At 45.6% G+C, this 15901-nt stretch overlaps 1 protein-coding gene across 1 annotated transcript in view; it reads left to right on the top strand.

The window, feature by feature from the left end:
- lrpprc (leucine-rich pentatricopeptide repeat containing) overlaps window positions 1-15901 on the top strand; it is an 82891-nt gene that overhangs the window by 8637 nt on the left and 58353 nt on the right. The window contains exons 8-16 of the mRNA XM_014179970.2: window positions 379-523; window positions 776-933; window positions 1484-1589; window positions 1687-1794; window positions 7690-7808; window positions 8068-8161; window positions 8988-9057; window positions 14371-14398; window positions 14758-14815. Of these exons, the coding sequence (XP_014035445.1) occupies window positions 379-523; window positions 776-933; window positions 1484-1589; window positions 1687-1794; window positions 7690-7808; window positions 8068-8161; window positions 8988-9057; window positions 14371-14398; window positions 14758-14815 (886 nt within the window). The remainder of the gene's footprint in view (window positions 1-378; window positions 524-775; window positions 934-1483; window positions 1590-1686; window positions 1795-7689; window positions 7809-8067; window positions 8162-8987; window positions 9058-14370; window positions 14399-14757; window positions 14816-15901) is intronic.

The raw sequence follows: 15901 nt of genomic DNA, 5'->3' as shown, positions 1-15901 counted from the left end.
AGGCTATTTCTTTCTTGACAAGCTGACCAATAGAATAAATACCTTAAACTTTTTTACTATAGTAGATTGACATAGGTTAGTTTGCTGTTCATGACTCATCATGTTGACTGAGAAAAAGTCCATGTGGACAGTCTAACATGTTTAAACTGCACATCAGAATTCAATAAGAAGGACCGCACATCGTTTCATCCTCGACTTGCACGTTCTGTTAATTACCATATTCTAACTGTCATTCTGAGAACCATGGGTAGATACCCTAATCAGATTACACACCCAATGCATGTGGGTCCGGTAAATTTAAAATGTTGTCGGTCAACAGAAATCCTGGTGTGTGTGTGTGTGTGTGTGAACTGACCCTCCCGTGTGTCCCATCCCCAGACTCTGGAGGCTGTGGAGCACACAGACACCAGTCTGATGGACAGAGACCTGATGCAGGTGGTATTCAGCCTGTCCAAGGCAGGCCATCAGCAATATGTACCAGAGATAGTGGAGCGTATGAGACACGAGAGAGGATATGTACCAGGTATGAATCAGCTCTGGAGGACTAGCACTTTTTACAGTGATTTTTTTTTTTTTCTCAGGACCTTGCAATGCAAGTGAAGGTTTAACACTTGACTTTATTGTTGAGGGGTCCTGTACTTAGACGGTGCGGGGACTGAAACTACCCCTGAACATTCTGGTTATGCGTTGTTGAGATAACAAAGATTATGATATTGATGAATTGAATGTCAATTGGATGAGTCAACCCATCTGTCTTGTCCTCTCCCCCCTGTAGATGCCATGAACTTGTGTCTGAGCCTGATCACCCAGGGCCAGGAGGACACAGCCTTCACCGTGCTGAAGACCTTCCCCACCCTGCAGCAAGAGACCCAGAGTGGAGACTCCCCCAACCTGGGCAACTTCTTCCTGCGCCACTGTGTCAACATGGACAAGGTAAGGCTTTAGTGTTTCCACTGCAAAAAATACAAAGTTTTAGAAAATCAATTTCGTGATGGTATAACGTTTTTAGTGTAAACTTCAACAATTCCAACCAGATATAAAGTATGTGCAAAAGATAATGGAGCTATATACTTTGAGAACTAACAATTACCTAAATGAAAACTAGACAGTCGGGGAGAATCTTTGTTATAATGCTTGAGTTACTCAGATAGTTACTCAGATAGCATAACAACAAGGCGTAAGCCATGGCCAAATGTGTAGAATTGCAGGAAATTAGCTTTAACAACCAAATTGCCTCTGCGGTCAAGAGGGGGCCTCTAAAACCGCACCATTGGCCACTGCCACCACCACGTCCCCCCCCCCTGTTAACTTTGCCACCGCTGTTGAAAAATATCCTAGGGGAAACAATGGTTCTAGACCAGGATTGCTCAAGCTGGCCTCCTGGAGAGCTACCCTTCTGCACACTATAGTTCCAACCCTTATCTACTACACCGGATTCTACAAATGAGCTGCTCAATAAATGTCCATCTGTCTGTGTTTTTAGCCAGTGGATAAGGTGGCGCGCTACTGCAAGGAGCTGCAGGACTCCAGCTACCACGCTGCTCCCCTGCAGTTCACCCTCTACTGCTGCCTGGAGGCCAAGAAGACTGGTAAGCTACATCCTTCTGAGAAATGCACAGGAACGAGTAGGAGGCTGCACAGCCGAGGGAGTTCTTCATCTCTCTAATATTCCCTCCTTTTCTCCAGCTACTGCAGTGGAGGTGATGAAGATGATGAAGGAACAGGGGCAAACCATCAGACCCCACTACTTCTGGCCCCTCCTCACACAACATGCCAAGGACCAGAACACAACAGGTATGGAAATGTGATTAAAACCTACAAACACGAAACCGTTTGATATAAAATACTGATAAATAGGGATTGAATGGGTCATTTCAGCTCCAGTGTTCTCTCGATAGAACCCTCCATCTTCATTTGTTTAGCCCATTCATGCTTTGTGGTTGGAGATTCAGATGTGAACTAGTACCACCCTCTGGACTGGCCATTGTAGTAGATTGACGTTCCAAGTTGACCACCCATGTTAGCTTCACTTGCCAGGGTGTCCCTGGGTCACTCTCACCTCTACACGGGGCCAACACAGAGAGTGACAGGGTTCAGAATGAGTGAGGGAGCTGTCCGTCACGGCTTTGTGGACGGCGACGCCTCCATGCCACTCCCTGGTGGGCGCCGGGGTCTGATCCCTAACCCACCACAGGGCATGATGGGACCTGTCTGATGTCACTGTCTGAGAGGTCACTCACATGACGTACACCCACAGACTTCTCTCTCGCTCCAATAGCATAAATATATTTTATGAGAGAGGCACTCCTGGAACTAGATGCTCTGATGCTTGAAATAGTTGTTCTAAATGTGTGCATTTTAGAAGGGATTGAAGATAGTTGAGGTATTGGTTTTAAGTCACTGTGGTTGAAAGGCATATGTGTATGTGAGAGCCTAATGTGATGCCCTGAGCGTCAATGCTGCTGTGTGTGTGTCTACTGTAGAGATATAGGCTTTATGTAGTACTCTGTGGATAGAGAGACTCTCGGAGCCCACAACATACTCAGGCCTTGGCCAGGTTATGACTTCTCCAGACCACTCCTTCGGAAGGGGCTTTTAGAAGAGCAGGGCCTGTCAAATATTTATGGGCCAGAGTGGTCCAACCTGGAACGATTTCACTGGTTTGGGGGCAAGTGGGGGGAAAGAGGTCGGATCTGAGCCTGAGATGGAGAGAGGGCACTCCAGGCAGAACGGAACAGATGATGACCCCCCCCCCTCTCGGAATAGATCTTAGTAAAGGTCAAGGAAGGTCCCAGGATAACTACTGTATGTTCTTATTCTCCTCCAAGACTAAAAAAGGCCCAGGACTGGAAGTTGTTTTGGTTGTCTGACTGTCAAACTGCACTTTCCTTTCTTCCCCTTTTGTTGCTCTGCTGCGCTCCATCTTTCGCTCTACCTCACTCCTTTTCCACGTCCCTCAGTGAATTAGCATAATGGCAGGTTTATCTAAGCGACGCTCTTCTCTCTCATATGAGGAGGAGGCTGATGTGACCCCTGCCCTGATGGGGAAAGGATGGGGTCCCCCTTTTTGGTGGGGATTGGGGGACGGTAGCCTGAGGGGTTTAATCCCCCACCCCCTAGCTTCTCCTGGGGGCTGTGGGCGTAGAGGTCACAGGTCATTCTGCTCCAGTGGCTGTGGAAGCCTCTAGTTTCCTATAGTCCAGTTTCAGCCCTGAAGAAACTACAGGGCCTCATGGGAGAAGGGGGTTTAGGAGCAGTTCATCCTTCCAACAGTGATTGGGAGTGTTTTCATATATTGATATAGAAAACAATTAATTGTGTTGCTACTTTATTTCAGAAAGATAAATGGCTAGACTGAAATGGTCCAAGGCGATTTCAAATTCGTGTCATAATGACCATATTTGGACATTGTCTGAATGTATCTGCCTTTGAGAAGCGATACATTCTTTTTGTTCTTGGAGTCTTAGTTATAGGTGAGAATGGCTGCTTCAGAAGGTTCAGAGTAGCGTGCTAGCAGACTCCACCCTGGTTTGAACATATGGTACATCCATTTAGTTGTCAGACCGCTTAGTGGAAACAAAGAAACTTCTCTTTCTTTTATACTCTGGTTGTCTCTGTTGTTAGCGTTAACCCTCATGAATGATGCAGCCGCTCTATGGCTGCAGGAGGGGCGTGTTTGTGTCCATCCGTGTGTGTGTGTGTAAAAGCGTTCAGGGTCAGCGTGGTGGAGGTGATGTGACTGATGCGGAGTGACTTGATTTCATGTAAATGCGAGCGCTCTGAGGGAATTCACTTTGGATTACCCGCACCACTGTGCACCGGCATGAAATATTAAGCGCCATGTCACTTTCTGTCCACAGGTGTCACTGGCGGGCAGGAGCGGGGCAAAAAAACTTAGCATTTTGATGAGGTGTGGATTTGGGCAGGCGAGTTTGAGGAAGCATATGCTCTGCTTTTGTTCCCACCAGCCGTGAGCCACGGCCGGCTTGTCACTCCCGAGCAGGGAGCGCGCGCTTATCACTTGTGACAACGGCGAGAGAGAGCGAGAAAGTGGTGCGGCGAGCCGCCTCTTCGCCTCTGCTTTACGAAGAGGCTTTTATGTTTTGTGTGGTGCCGATTAAAGCCCCCCGTCTGCCACCAGGCATCCAGTCTATTCCCCCCCCCCCAACCAACTCTCCTCGACCTCTTCAACAAATGCCCCCTCCCTCTAACCCAGCTCTCACCACTTCCTCTCCTGCCATCCCTCAGTCCACCCTGTGAGTGTTAGTGTGGTAATTAATGGAACAAGAAGTGATTCCATCTGACATCGTCACAGCCACCTGTACTCCTAGAGACAAAAACCGAGCGCGACGGACGGAGGGAGGGGGAGAGGGGGAGAGGGGGAGAGCGAGGCAGAGAATGTACAGGTACTCATTTCAAGGACAGAGGAGGAGTGTAAGAAATAGCAACCAGTTCACTTAATTCTGGTCCTCTCCTTGCTATTCTCCTCTTTCATTTCCCTTTCTCTTTGTCAATCTCTTGACTCAGAGGGCTTCTGACCTAGTCTCCTCTGCCTCAGTGGACATGTAGTTATAGTCTGGCATGCGCATGTACCAGGACGTTTAAGGTGAGGATTAGGCCTTTAGTCCCAAGGAGTCAGTCTTGTCAGTCACTATGACCTTCCTCTGCTGTGCTCCAGCCAGTCTCATGCCTCACCTGTGCAATATTAGAGGGTTAGATATTCCCACAGTGTGAATCCTGCTCCAATTGTAAGATGAAGTGCACTTGGAAAAAGCTAAAAAGAAATGTTAGCTAACCTGTCTTACCTTTTACCCTAATATCAAAAGGATCATTAATTCTACTTTATGCAGTGAGTTTATGAACTGTGTATATGAAGCCTGTTTGTAACCCCGGCGTTTGGCTGTTAGATCACCAAGTAACCACTGAACCAGCGCCTACCCTGCTGCTTTTAAAAGTAACCACTGAACCAGCGCCTACCCTGCTGCTTTTAAAAGTAACCACCCTACCAGCGCCTACCCTGCTGCTTTTAAAAGTAACCACTGAACCAGCGCCTACCCTGCTGCTTTTAAAAGTAACCAAGTAACCACTGAACCAGCGCCTACCCTGCTGCTTTTAAAAGTAACCAAGTAACCACTGAACCAGCGCCTACCCTGCTGCTTTTAAATGTAACCACTGAACCAGCGCCTACCCTGCTGCTTTTAAAAGTAACCACTGAACCAGAGCCTACCCTGCTGCTTTTAAAAGTAACCACCGAACCTGCGTCTACCCTGCTGCTTTTAAAAGTAAGAAAGTAACCACTGAACCAGCTCCTACCCTGCTACTTTTAAAAGTAACAAAGTAACCACTGAACCATGCCTACCCTGCTGCTTTTAAAAGTAACCAAGTAACCACTGAACCAGCGCCTACCCTGCTGCTTTTAAATGTAACCACCGAACCAGCGTCTACCCTGCTGCTTTTAAATGTAACCACTGAACCAGCGCCTACCCTGCTGCTTTTAAATGTAACCACTGAACAGAGCCTACCCTGCTGCTTTTAAATGTAACCACTGAACCAGCGCCTACCCTGCTGCTTTTAAAAGCCACTCACTCCCTCGCACACTTGCATTAGTGAAAAAGTGCTGATTCTAGAATCTCATGTGAGAACCAGGTCATATACAGTATATACTGAATATATAAATGCAACAATTTCAACAATTTGACTGAGTTACAGTTCATATAAGGAAATCAGTCAATTTAAATCATTTTAATAGGGCCCTAATCTATGGATTTTACATGACTGGCCCGCCTACTGGGGAGCCAGGCCCAGCCAATCAGAATGAGTTTTTCCCCACCAAAGGGCTTTATTACAGACAGAAATACTTCTCAGTTTCATCAGCTGTCTGGGTGGCTGGTCTCAGACAATCCTGCAGGTGAAGAAGCCGGATGTGGAGGTCCTGGGCTGGCGTGGTTATACGTGAGGCCGGTTGGACGTACTGCCAAATTCTTGAAAATGACGGAGGGGGCTTATGGTAGAGAAATTAACATTCAGTTCTCTGGCAACAGCTCTGGTGGACATTCCTGCAGTCAGCATGCTAATTGCCACACCTGTCAGGTGGATGGATTATTTTAGCGAAGGAGAAATGCTCACTAACAGGGATGTAAACAAATGTATTCATAACATTTGAGAGCGATAAGCTTTTTGTGTGTATGGAACATTTCTGGGCTCAGCTCATAAAACATGGGACCAACACTTACCAGCTCCATTGACATGTTTTCTATCAGTCTGGCTCGCCCAGAAATGGATCATAGATTATTCAACAGGAAAACAGGTGCTCTTCTCCTTTCATAAAAAAATGAAGAAAAGATGAGAGGAGAGGACACTCACAGGCTCCATTGAGAAGAAAGCATCAGATTGACAAATTGTTTTATTTTTCTTGAAAGCAGTGAGGGCATTGAGCTGTGAGGGAGAGAGGGGTGAATGAAGGATACATATGATGAAGTGGCCTGAGTGAGCCAGGTGCCTACCTGGTTAATGCTACCCCTCTCTCCTGCTTCACCTCCACCCCCGGCTGGTTTTACCCTCCACCCCCAGGTTTTAATGGTGGATAAAAGCAGGTCCTTATCTTTTATTCAGGTGTGTTTTGGGGCAGTGGAGGGTATTACCAGGTGAACAGAGACCCTCCCAAGAGGACTGAGATACAGAGAGCTGTGTGGGCCTGAGTGGAGTGTAAACACACACACACACACACACACACACACACACACACACACACACACACACAGGGAGGGAGGGAGCCAGGATGTGTCTGTGCGCCCACATACAGCACTGAAACACTTAGCCTGCCCTCTTGCTGAAGTCTGCATGGAAACATACATGAAACATAGCTAGGTATTTCTCACCCTGAGAAACGCGCGCAGACAATCACTGGTTCATTCCACTCTTGGCCTCATATGTCCGTCCAGGCCTAGGCAGCACAGTGCCTGTTCCATATGCATGTGGCCGCTCCCGGGGTGGGTGTACCTGGGGCGGGGACTTGCGAGGAGGGCAGGGTGATGGGAATGGGTTTGGAGCCCGGCCCCTCAACCCCTGGATGCTGCAGGGTTGGGGTCCATTTCTATTTAAATTCCCGTCAACTCCGAAAGTAAACCCAATTCCAAATGTTCCTCACTCAAAAGCATTAAAGGAAATTGGTATTGGAATTTCAGTGTGCTTCCTGAATTGACTGGAATTGGAAATGGGATTGATCCCATCCCTGATGTCCATTTACATTTACATTTTACATTTTAGTCATTTAGCAGACGCTCTTATCCAGAGCGACTTACAGTAGTGAATGCATACATTTCATTTTCATTTCATACATTTTTTTTCTTCTTCTTCGTACTTGGCCCCCCGTGGGAATCGAACCCACAACCCTGGCGTTGCAAACACCATGCTCTACCAACTGAGCTACGGGGAAGGCTACTGTTGTGCTGTCTTGTACTGTGCTGTAGCAGAGCTGGGTATGCTAGTCTGTGCTGTAGCAGAGCTGGGTATGCTAGTCTGTGCTGTAGCAGAGCTGGGTATGCTAGTCTGTGCTGTAGCAGAGCTGGGTATGCTAGTCTGTGCTGTAGCAGAGCTGGGTATGCTAGGTCTGTGCTGTAGCAGAGCTGGGTATGCTAGTCTGTGCTGTAGCAGAGCTGGGTATGCTAGTCTGTGTTGATGTTCCTCCAGGGATCATGGAGGTGTTGAAGGGCATGCAGGAAGTGGATGTACCAGCTGATGTAGAGACATTGTCCTTCTACGTCCTGCCTGCTTTCCCGAACATAGACGCTGCCCGGGACGCATTCAAGGTATGATGTGTAGGGTGGGTGGGTGTGTAGGGTGGGTGGGTGTGTAGGGTGGGTGGCCTCCACATGAAGTGGCACCAGCGCCTGAAGCGCTACCCCCACCCATGCACAAGAGGAGCATTCCTCATCGTCTTCAATGGACAGCCAAGATGAGATGTGTACGTGCGTTGCTCATTTCTGATAGTCTTGGTGTGTATGTGTGTGTACGTTTGCATTTTATATATTTTTATGTGTTCATGTGAATGGTGTGTATTTGTTGTAGGAAATGGGCTGCTCCTTGGAGTCTGAGGGTTTCTTGTCCTCTGAGATGCGCTCTGAGGCTAGTAGTGGGAACCTGGCAGGACTGTTGGTTACAAGTGAGTATCTACCTGTATTTCAACTCTGTCTTAATGGCTTCCTCTGTCCATTCAACATGTCAAAACACACCTCTATTACAGGTCGTTATGCCCGTAATCATGTCTAATGCACTTCCCTTGTTTTCATCACTATCTTTACTCTATTAGTTGTTATCCTCAATCATGTACATCAACATACATCTATTACAGGTCGTTATGCCCGTAATCATGTCTAATGCACCTTCTTTGTTCATTTATGTACACAAACATACATTCATGATGGCCCCATTCCTAGTCATTCATAGTTCACAGAGGGGTCCAAGGGGCACTCTCTACCTAGCACAACTCTCTGGGCCCAGGGTTGGGTTATGTAGGATGCACTGGGGAGTTGACTCTCGTCATCAGCATCTGGCCTCTGTTTTGCCTGGAGCCTAATTGCCCCATCAGAGAGCGGTCTCTCGCCTGCTCTTCTTTCGCTCTCTCTCCGCTCCGCGTACACTCCTAGCTCATCAGGGCTTTTAAGTGATTAGTGTGTGTGAATATGTTTGGAGGAGCGGGAGATCGAGGGAGCAACGCGCCTAAACTGGTGGAGGTGAAGAGTGATGGGAGGGGATGAGGTGGAGGGGTGTTTAATAATGGATGCTCGTTCGCTCTACCCGTTTGCTCTCGTTCACTTAATCTGTCACACACCCCTTTTTTTTGTCCATCTGGTTGCTTGGATTTTTCTCTTTAGTCTTATTGGTCTTTCACACCACATTGACATGTCATTCTATCTATAAAGGCTTTGGGAAACCAAACATCCTTAGTGTACTCCTCAGAATGTGTCTGTTTCTCACTCCCTCTCCAGTGTCTGCTCCCTCCTTCCCTGCCCTGGACCTGAGTACCTTCAGAGGAAGTCTCATCCAGGGCTTCAGAAGGTGAGTTCTCTTACGTGGTAACTGTTTTTAGAGTAAGAGTGCTCTGTTTGTCTTTACAAGTGTAAAGTGTGTGTGCAAATTTGTTGGTCTGCCTCCCCCCCCCCCCTGTCAGTGAGTGAGTGAGTTAGACTGCAGCGTTGTTCTCCCTTGTTCACCCAGTTCCGGGCCCTGGCTGCCTCATGCATATGGACACAGTCAGTCAGTGGTCCTGACCTGGAGCCCTGGCCCAGGAGCACCCTGGGATATATGTTAATGAGGGTACTCTGAGCCCTGCCCCTAAGGCTCTGCCCTGACCCTACCCAGCCTGAGGTCTGTAGGCAGGCTACAAGCAGGAGGGCAATGATGTACATTTTTACGCTTTACACCCACTCCTCCCGCCCTCATCTGTCTTGACCCCCCCCAGGGAGCCCAGAGGTCCTGGCATACTTACTGGTGTTTGTGTGCTGCTGTACTGTCCTCCCCTCACACCAATATACACACACTCGTTAGTTATGACTATGAAATGATAGTTAAAGGGGCTGATATTGCAGATGACAGGAACATCATCACCTCATGAGGAAGATTGACAAGTTTCTAGATGAATGTCATGTGAATGATTGACTACATCTGGACTCGTTTCTCACTGGTCTCTGGACGATGTTCCTGGTAGAATGGCTGCCTGCTATAGATTCAGCTGTGAGCCTCGCGGTGTTGTCGTTGCCAGGCGGCCTGTTACGCCCATAATTGGGGTTGACGCCAAAGAAGAGGGGGGTGTCACTGGGGAGGGTGTGCTGTGTCAGAGCCATGTCACCACGCTCCACAACCTGCTTCTGTCAGAGCATGGTCAAGGGATAATTTAATCATTAAAGACCCCTGCTCTCCCTCCACCCTCCTCTCGTCTCTGTGCCTCTTAAACCAGCTGACAACGCTACAAACGCTCGGCTGTGTCATCATCATTTAGGAATCGTTTTGTGTGAGTGCGTGTGTCTGACATGGTTTTCGGGTGACTATTCATCTAAATATTGTGTAGGGTGCCTCTTTTCTTCCCTTTAGTCAAGTTCCTCTCTTTTCCTCAGATGATTTGTCAAGGCAAAGTGGCAGTGCTCTTCTCTGTCGTGTGTGTGTGTGTGTGTGTGTGTGTGTGTGTGTGTGTGTGTGTGTGTGTGTGTGTGTGTGTGTGTGTGTGTGTGTGTGTGTGTGTGTGTGTGTGTGTGTGTGTGTGTGTGTGTGTGTGTGTGTGTGTGTGTGTGTGTGTGTGTATATATATATATCTCTATCCCTGTTGCATTGTTTTCAGTGATCATGTATCTCTGTTAGAGCATTCAGAATTGATAGTTTGCTTCTTCAGAAGCCCAGGCTCTTGTCATCCCTGTCCGTTTACTGGTCGTTTGCCATGTGACATTAACAGAGTTGTCATGCTCCATTGGGACTCATAGATCAGTAATCTGTCATATTGTTCTTATAGAAGCTTGATCCTTCAAAGTAGCCACCCTTTGCCTTGATGACAGCTTTGCACACTCTTGGCATTCTCTCAACCAGCTTCATGAGTCTTGAAGGAGTTCCCACATATGCTGAGCATTTGTTGGATGCTTTTCCTTCACTCTGCAGTCCAACTCATCCCAAACCATCTCAATTGGGTTGAGGTTGGGTGATTTGTGGAGGCCAGGTCATCTGATGCAGCACAGCCTGGCGGTATGTTGGGTCATTGAAAAACAAATGATAGTCCCACCAAGCTCAAACCAGATGGGACGGCATATCACTGCAGAATGCTGTGGTAGCCATGATGGTTAAGGGTGCCTTGAATTCTAAATAAATCACTGACAGTGACACCAGCAAAGCACCATCACACCACCTCCATGCTTCACGGTGGGAACCACACATGCAGAGATCATCCGTTCAGAACAAAGCAACACATGACAACACAGCATGTTAGCAGCACAACATGGTAGCAGCACAAAACATGGTACAAACATTATTGGGCACAGACAACAGCACAAAGGGTATGAAGGTAGAGACAACAATACATTATGCAAAGCAGCCACACCTGTCAGTAAGAGTGTCCATGATTGAGTCTTTGAAGAGATTGATATTAAACTGTCCAGTTTGAGTGTTTGTTGCAGCTCGATCCAGTCGCTAGCTGCAGCGAACTGAAAAGAAGAGCGACCCAGGGATGTGTGTGCTTTGGGGACCTTTAACAGAATGTGACTGGCAGAACGGTGTTGTATGTGGAGGATGAGGGCTGCAGTAGATATCTCAGATAGGGGGGAGTGAGGCCTAATAGGGTTTTATAAATAAGCATCAACCAGTGGGTCTTGCGACGGGTATACAGAGATGTCCTGTTTACAGAGGAGTATAGAGTGCAGTGATGTGTTCTGTAAGGAGCATTGGTGGAAAATCGGATGGCCGAATGGTAAAGAACATCTAGCCGCTAGAGAGCACCCTTACCTGCCGATCTATAAATGTTGTCTCCGTAATCTAGCATGGGTAGGATGGTCATCTGAATCAGGGTTAGTTTGGCAGCTGGGGTGAAAGTGGAACGATTACGATAGTGGAAACCAAGTCTAGGTTTAACTTTAGACTGCAGCTTTGATATGTGCTGAGAGAAGGACAGCCATATTCCCAAGTACTTGTATGAGGTGACTACCTCCAGCTCTAAACCCTCAGAGGTAGTAATCACACCTGTGGGGAGAGGGGCATTCTTCTTACCTAACCACATGACCTTTGTTTTGGAGGTGTTCAGAACAAGTTTAAGGGTAGAGAAAGCTTGTTGGACACTAGGAAAGCTTTGTTGTAGAGCATTTAACACAACATCCGGGGAGGGGCCAGCTGAGTATAAGACTATGTTATCTGCATATAAATGGATGAGATACAGTGCCTTGCAAAAGTATTCATCCCCATTGGCGTTTTTCCTATTTTGTTGCATTGCAACCTGTAATTTAAATAGATTTTTATGTGGGTTTCATGCAATGGACATACACAAAATAGTCAAAGTGAAATGAAAAAAAACAACTTGTTTCAAGAAAATTAAAAAATGCCTGAGCTATCTTGATGTGAATTGAGAAGAGCGTGGGTCCTAGGATTGAGCCTTGGGCTACTCCCTTGGTGACAGGCAGTGGCTGAGACAGCAGATTTTCTGACTTTATACACTACGCTCTTTGAGAGAGGTAGGTAGCAAACCAGGCCAGAGACACCAATACTCCTTAGCCAGCCCACAAGAATGGAATGGGCTACCGTATCAAAAGCTTTGGCCAAGTCAATAAAAATAGCAGCACAATATTGCTTAGAATCAAGGGCAATGATGAAATCATTGAGGACCGTTAAGGTTGCAGTGACACATCCATAACCTGAGCGGATATCAGATTGCATACCAGAGAGAATCCTATAGACATCAAGAAAGCCAGTCTGTTGATTATTTTCAAGTTTTTCCAACACTTTTTTGATAAACAGGGCAAAATAGAAATAGGCATATAACAGTTAGGATCAGCTTGATCTCCCCCTTTAAATAAAGGACGAGCTGTCTCTGCCTTCCAAGCAATGGGAACCTCCCCAGAAAGGAGAGACAGGCTTGGCGGTGTATCACATCCGGCCGTGATTGAGAGTGGAGTCCCATAGGGCGGCACACAATTGGCCCAGCGTCGTCCGGGGTAGGCCGTCATTGTAAATACGATTTTTTTCTTAACTGACTTACCTAGTTAAATAAAGGTAAAAAATAAATTTTAAATAAAATGTAAAAAAAAATAATAATAATATTAAAAACTTAAAGAAGAAAGGGTCTAAACCATCTGACCCAGATGGTTTTTTGGTGTCAAGTTTAAGGAGCTCCGTTAGCACCTCAGACTCAGTGACTGTCTGCAGGGGGAAATTTTGTAGCGGGGCAGGGGAAAAAGAGGGAGAAGCATCGGGGATAGTCACATTAGAAGGGGTGGGAGATGAGGACATGTTGGACAGGCAGGGAGGCATGGCTGAGTCAAATATGAATCCTGACTTAATGAAGTGGTGATTAAAGAGCTCAGCCATGTGCTTCTTGTCAATAACAACCACATCATCAACATTAAGGGCATGGGCAGCTGTGAGGAGTAGGGTTTATTCTCTAGGTCTTTAACCGTTCTCCAGAACTTCTTGGGGTTAGACCCACAGAGAGAGAACTGCTCCTTAAAGTAACTAACTTTGGCCTTCCGGATAGCCTGAGTGCACTTATTGCTCATTTGCCTGAACGAGAGCCAGTCAGCCTGAGTATGAGTGTGCCGAGCCTTTCGCCAAATGCAATTCTAGAGGTGGAGTAACTCCGCAAGATCACGGCTGAACCTGTTTTTAATTCTCATTTTCTTGGTGGGTGTGTGTTTGTTAACAATATCATTGAAAATATCAAAAATGACGGTCCAAGCGTCTTCGACAGAGGGGATCAAGCTGATTCTATACCAATTTACAGAGGCCAGGTCATGAACGAAGGCTTGCTCATTCAAGTTTTTTAGCAAGCGTCTATGACAAATCAGGACAGGTCTTTTCACTGAGCAGCCATTACGAACACAGGCTGTAAAACAGTGATCACTAAGGTCATTACAGAAAACACCAGACTGATACCTATCAGGATTTGTGTGAGGATAACATCGAGGAGAGTAGCCTTTTCTGGGTGTTTTGAAGATGACTACCTTCATGTCTTAAAGTAATGATGGACTATCGTTCCTCTTTGCTTATTTGAGCTGTTCTTGCCATAATATCGACTTGGTCTTTTACCAAATAGGACTATCCTTCTGTATACCAACCCTACCTTGTCACAACACAACTGATTGGCTCAAATGCATTAAGAAGGAAAGAAATTCCACAAATGTACTTTTAACAAGGCACACCTCTTAATTGAAATGCATTCCAGGTGACTACCTCATGAAGCTGGTTGAGAGAATGCCAAGAGTGTGCAAAGCTGTCAAGGCAAAGGGTGGCTACTTTGAAGAATCTCAAATATAAAAAATATTTTGATTAGGTTAACATGTTTTTAGATACTACATGATTCCATATGTGTTATTTCATAGTTATGTCTTCACTGTTATTCTACAACGTAGAAAATAGTAAAAATAAAGAAAAACCCATGAATGAGTAGGTGTCTAAACTTTTGACTAGTACTGTATGTGGCTGCGTTTACACAGGCAACCTAATTCTGATTTTTTTTAAATCCACTAATTGGTCTTTGACCAATCACATCAGATATATGTTTTGAGAATTAGGTAAATTCTGAATTGGGCTGCCTCTGTGAATGCAGCCTAAGTATCCTGATTCTGTGTGCCGATTTCTGTCGGTGTCCTTGTATTCTGATGTCTTGTCCTCTGCTGCCCCCTACAGGTCTGACGATCTGGAAAGCATGGCCAAGGTAAGACAATGCACTGCTGCTTGGTTTCAGCTCTGTTCATAATCGGCTGGGAGAACCTGGCAGGGGTTTATTGAAGCGGGTGGAAGGTTCAGAATGTTGCAGGGAGAAATGTATGACATATATAAAATCTTGATTGTAATTTGGATGACCAACAGACTACCAGTTTTATAGATATTTATTTCTGCAATGATTTTTTTTCTAACCGTTCCCCTGTTGATTCCATTGATGCATTTTAAAAGGCAACAATATGACTGCTATATAATTCTGGGGCATGAGTTTTCACCATGTGATGCTGTGCGATTTGTATGTAGGTGTGTCTTTGAATGAGATGCATCTCTTAAGGTTATGCTTGTTTTCAGATCACTGAGCTGCTGTACAAAGATGAGCGTTTCTCTCAGGGAGCTACAGGATCTGCTGGTAAGATCGTTTGTGAATGGATGAAAATCTGGCCATAAGAACACTATCTATTTTTTTAGTTTTACATTGGAGTCATTTAGCATACTCTTATCCGGTAGTGAGCGCATATATTTGCATACTTTATTTGTGCTGGTGCCCCATAACTCTGGCGTTGCAAGTTCCATTATCTACCAACTGAGCGACATGGGACAGTCAAGTGTTTGTGTGCATGTCTGTCTGTCTGTCTGTCTGTCTGTCTGTCTGTCTGTCTGTTTCCTTCAGAAAGTATTCACACTCCTTGACTTTTTCCAAAAAATGTTGTTAGAAATTGGGATTTAATTGTTTTTCAACGATCTACACAATTCTGTCAGTGGAAGAAAATGTTTTACATTTTTTAAAGATTCATGAAAAATTAAAACACTATCTTAATTAGATATTCAACCCACTGAGTCAATACATGTTAGAATCATCTTTTGGCAGTGATTTACAGCTGTGAATCTTTTTTGGGTCAATCTCAGAGCTTTGCACACGTGAATTGTACAATATTTGCCCATTTTTATTTAAGCTCTGTCAAGTTGGTTGTTGCTAGACATTTTCAGGTCTTGACAGATTTTCATCCCAATTTAAGTCAAAACTGTAACTAGGCCACTCAGGAACATTCAATGTCCTCTTGGTTAGCAACTCCAGTGTAGATTTGGCCTTGTGTTTTTGTTTATTGTCCTGCTGAAAGGTGAATTTGTCTCTCAGTGTCTGGTGGAAAGCAGACTGAACCAGGTTTTCCTCTAGGATTTTCGCTGTGCGTATCTCGATTTACGTTTTTTTTAACTAGTCCTTGCCGATGACGAGAATATCCATTACATGATGCAGCCACCACCATGATTGAACATATGAAGTGTAGTACTCAGTGATGTGTTGGATTTGCCCCAAACATCATGCTTTGTATTTAGGACAAAAAGTACATTTCTTTGCAATTTATTTTTGTTTGCAGTATTACTTTAGTGCCTTAATGCAAACAGGATGCATGTTTTTGAATATTTTTTTATTCTGTACATACTTCCTTTTCACTGTCATTTTAGGTTAGTATTGTGGACTAACTTCAATGTTGTT

Source organism: Salmo salar, chromosome ssa28 (assembly GCF_905237065.1).
Source record: "Salmo salar chromosome ssa28, Ssal_v3.1, whole genome shotgun sequence".
NCBI lineage: Eukaryota > Metazoa > Chordata > Actinopteri > Salmoniformes > Salmonidae > Salmo > Salmo salar.
The sequence above is the reverse complement of the archived record's forward strand: the minus strand, read 5'-3'. Positions and strand labels throughout refer to the sequence as shown.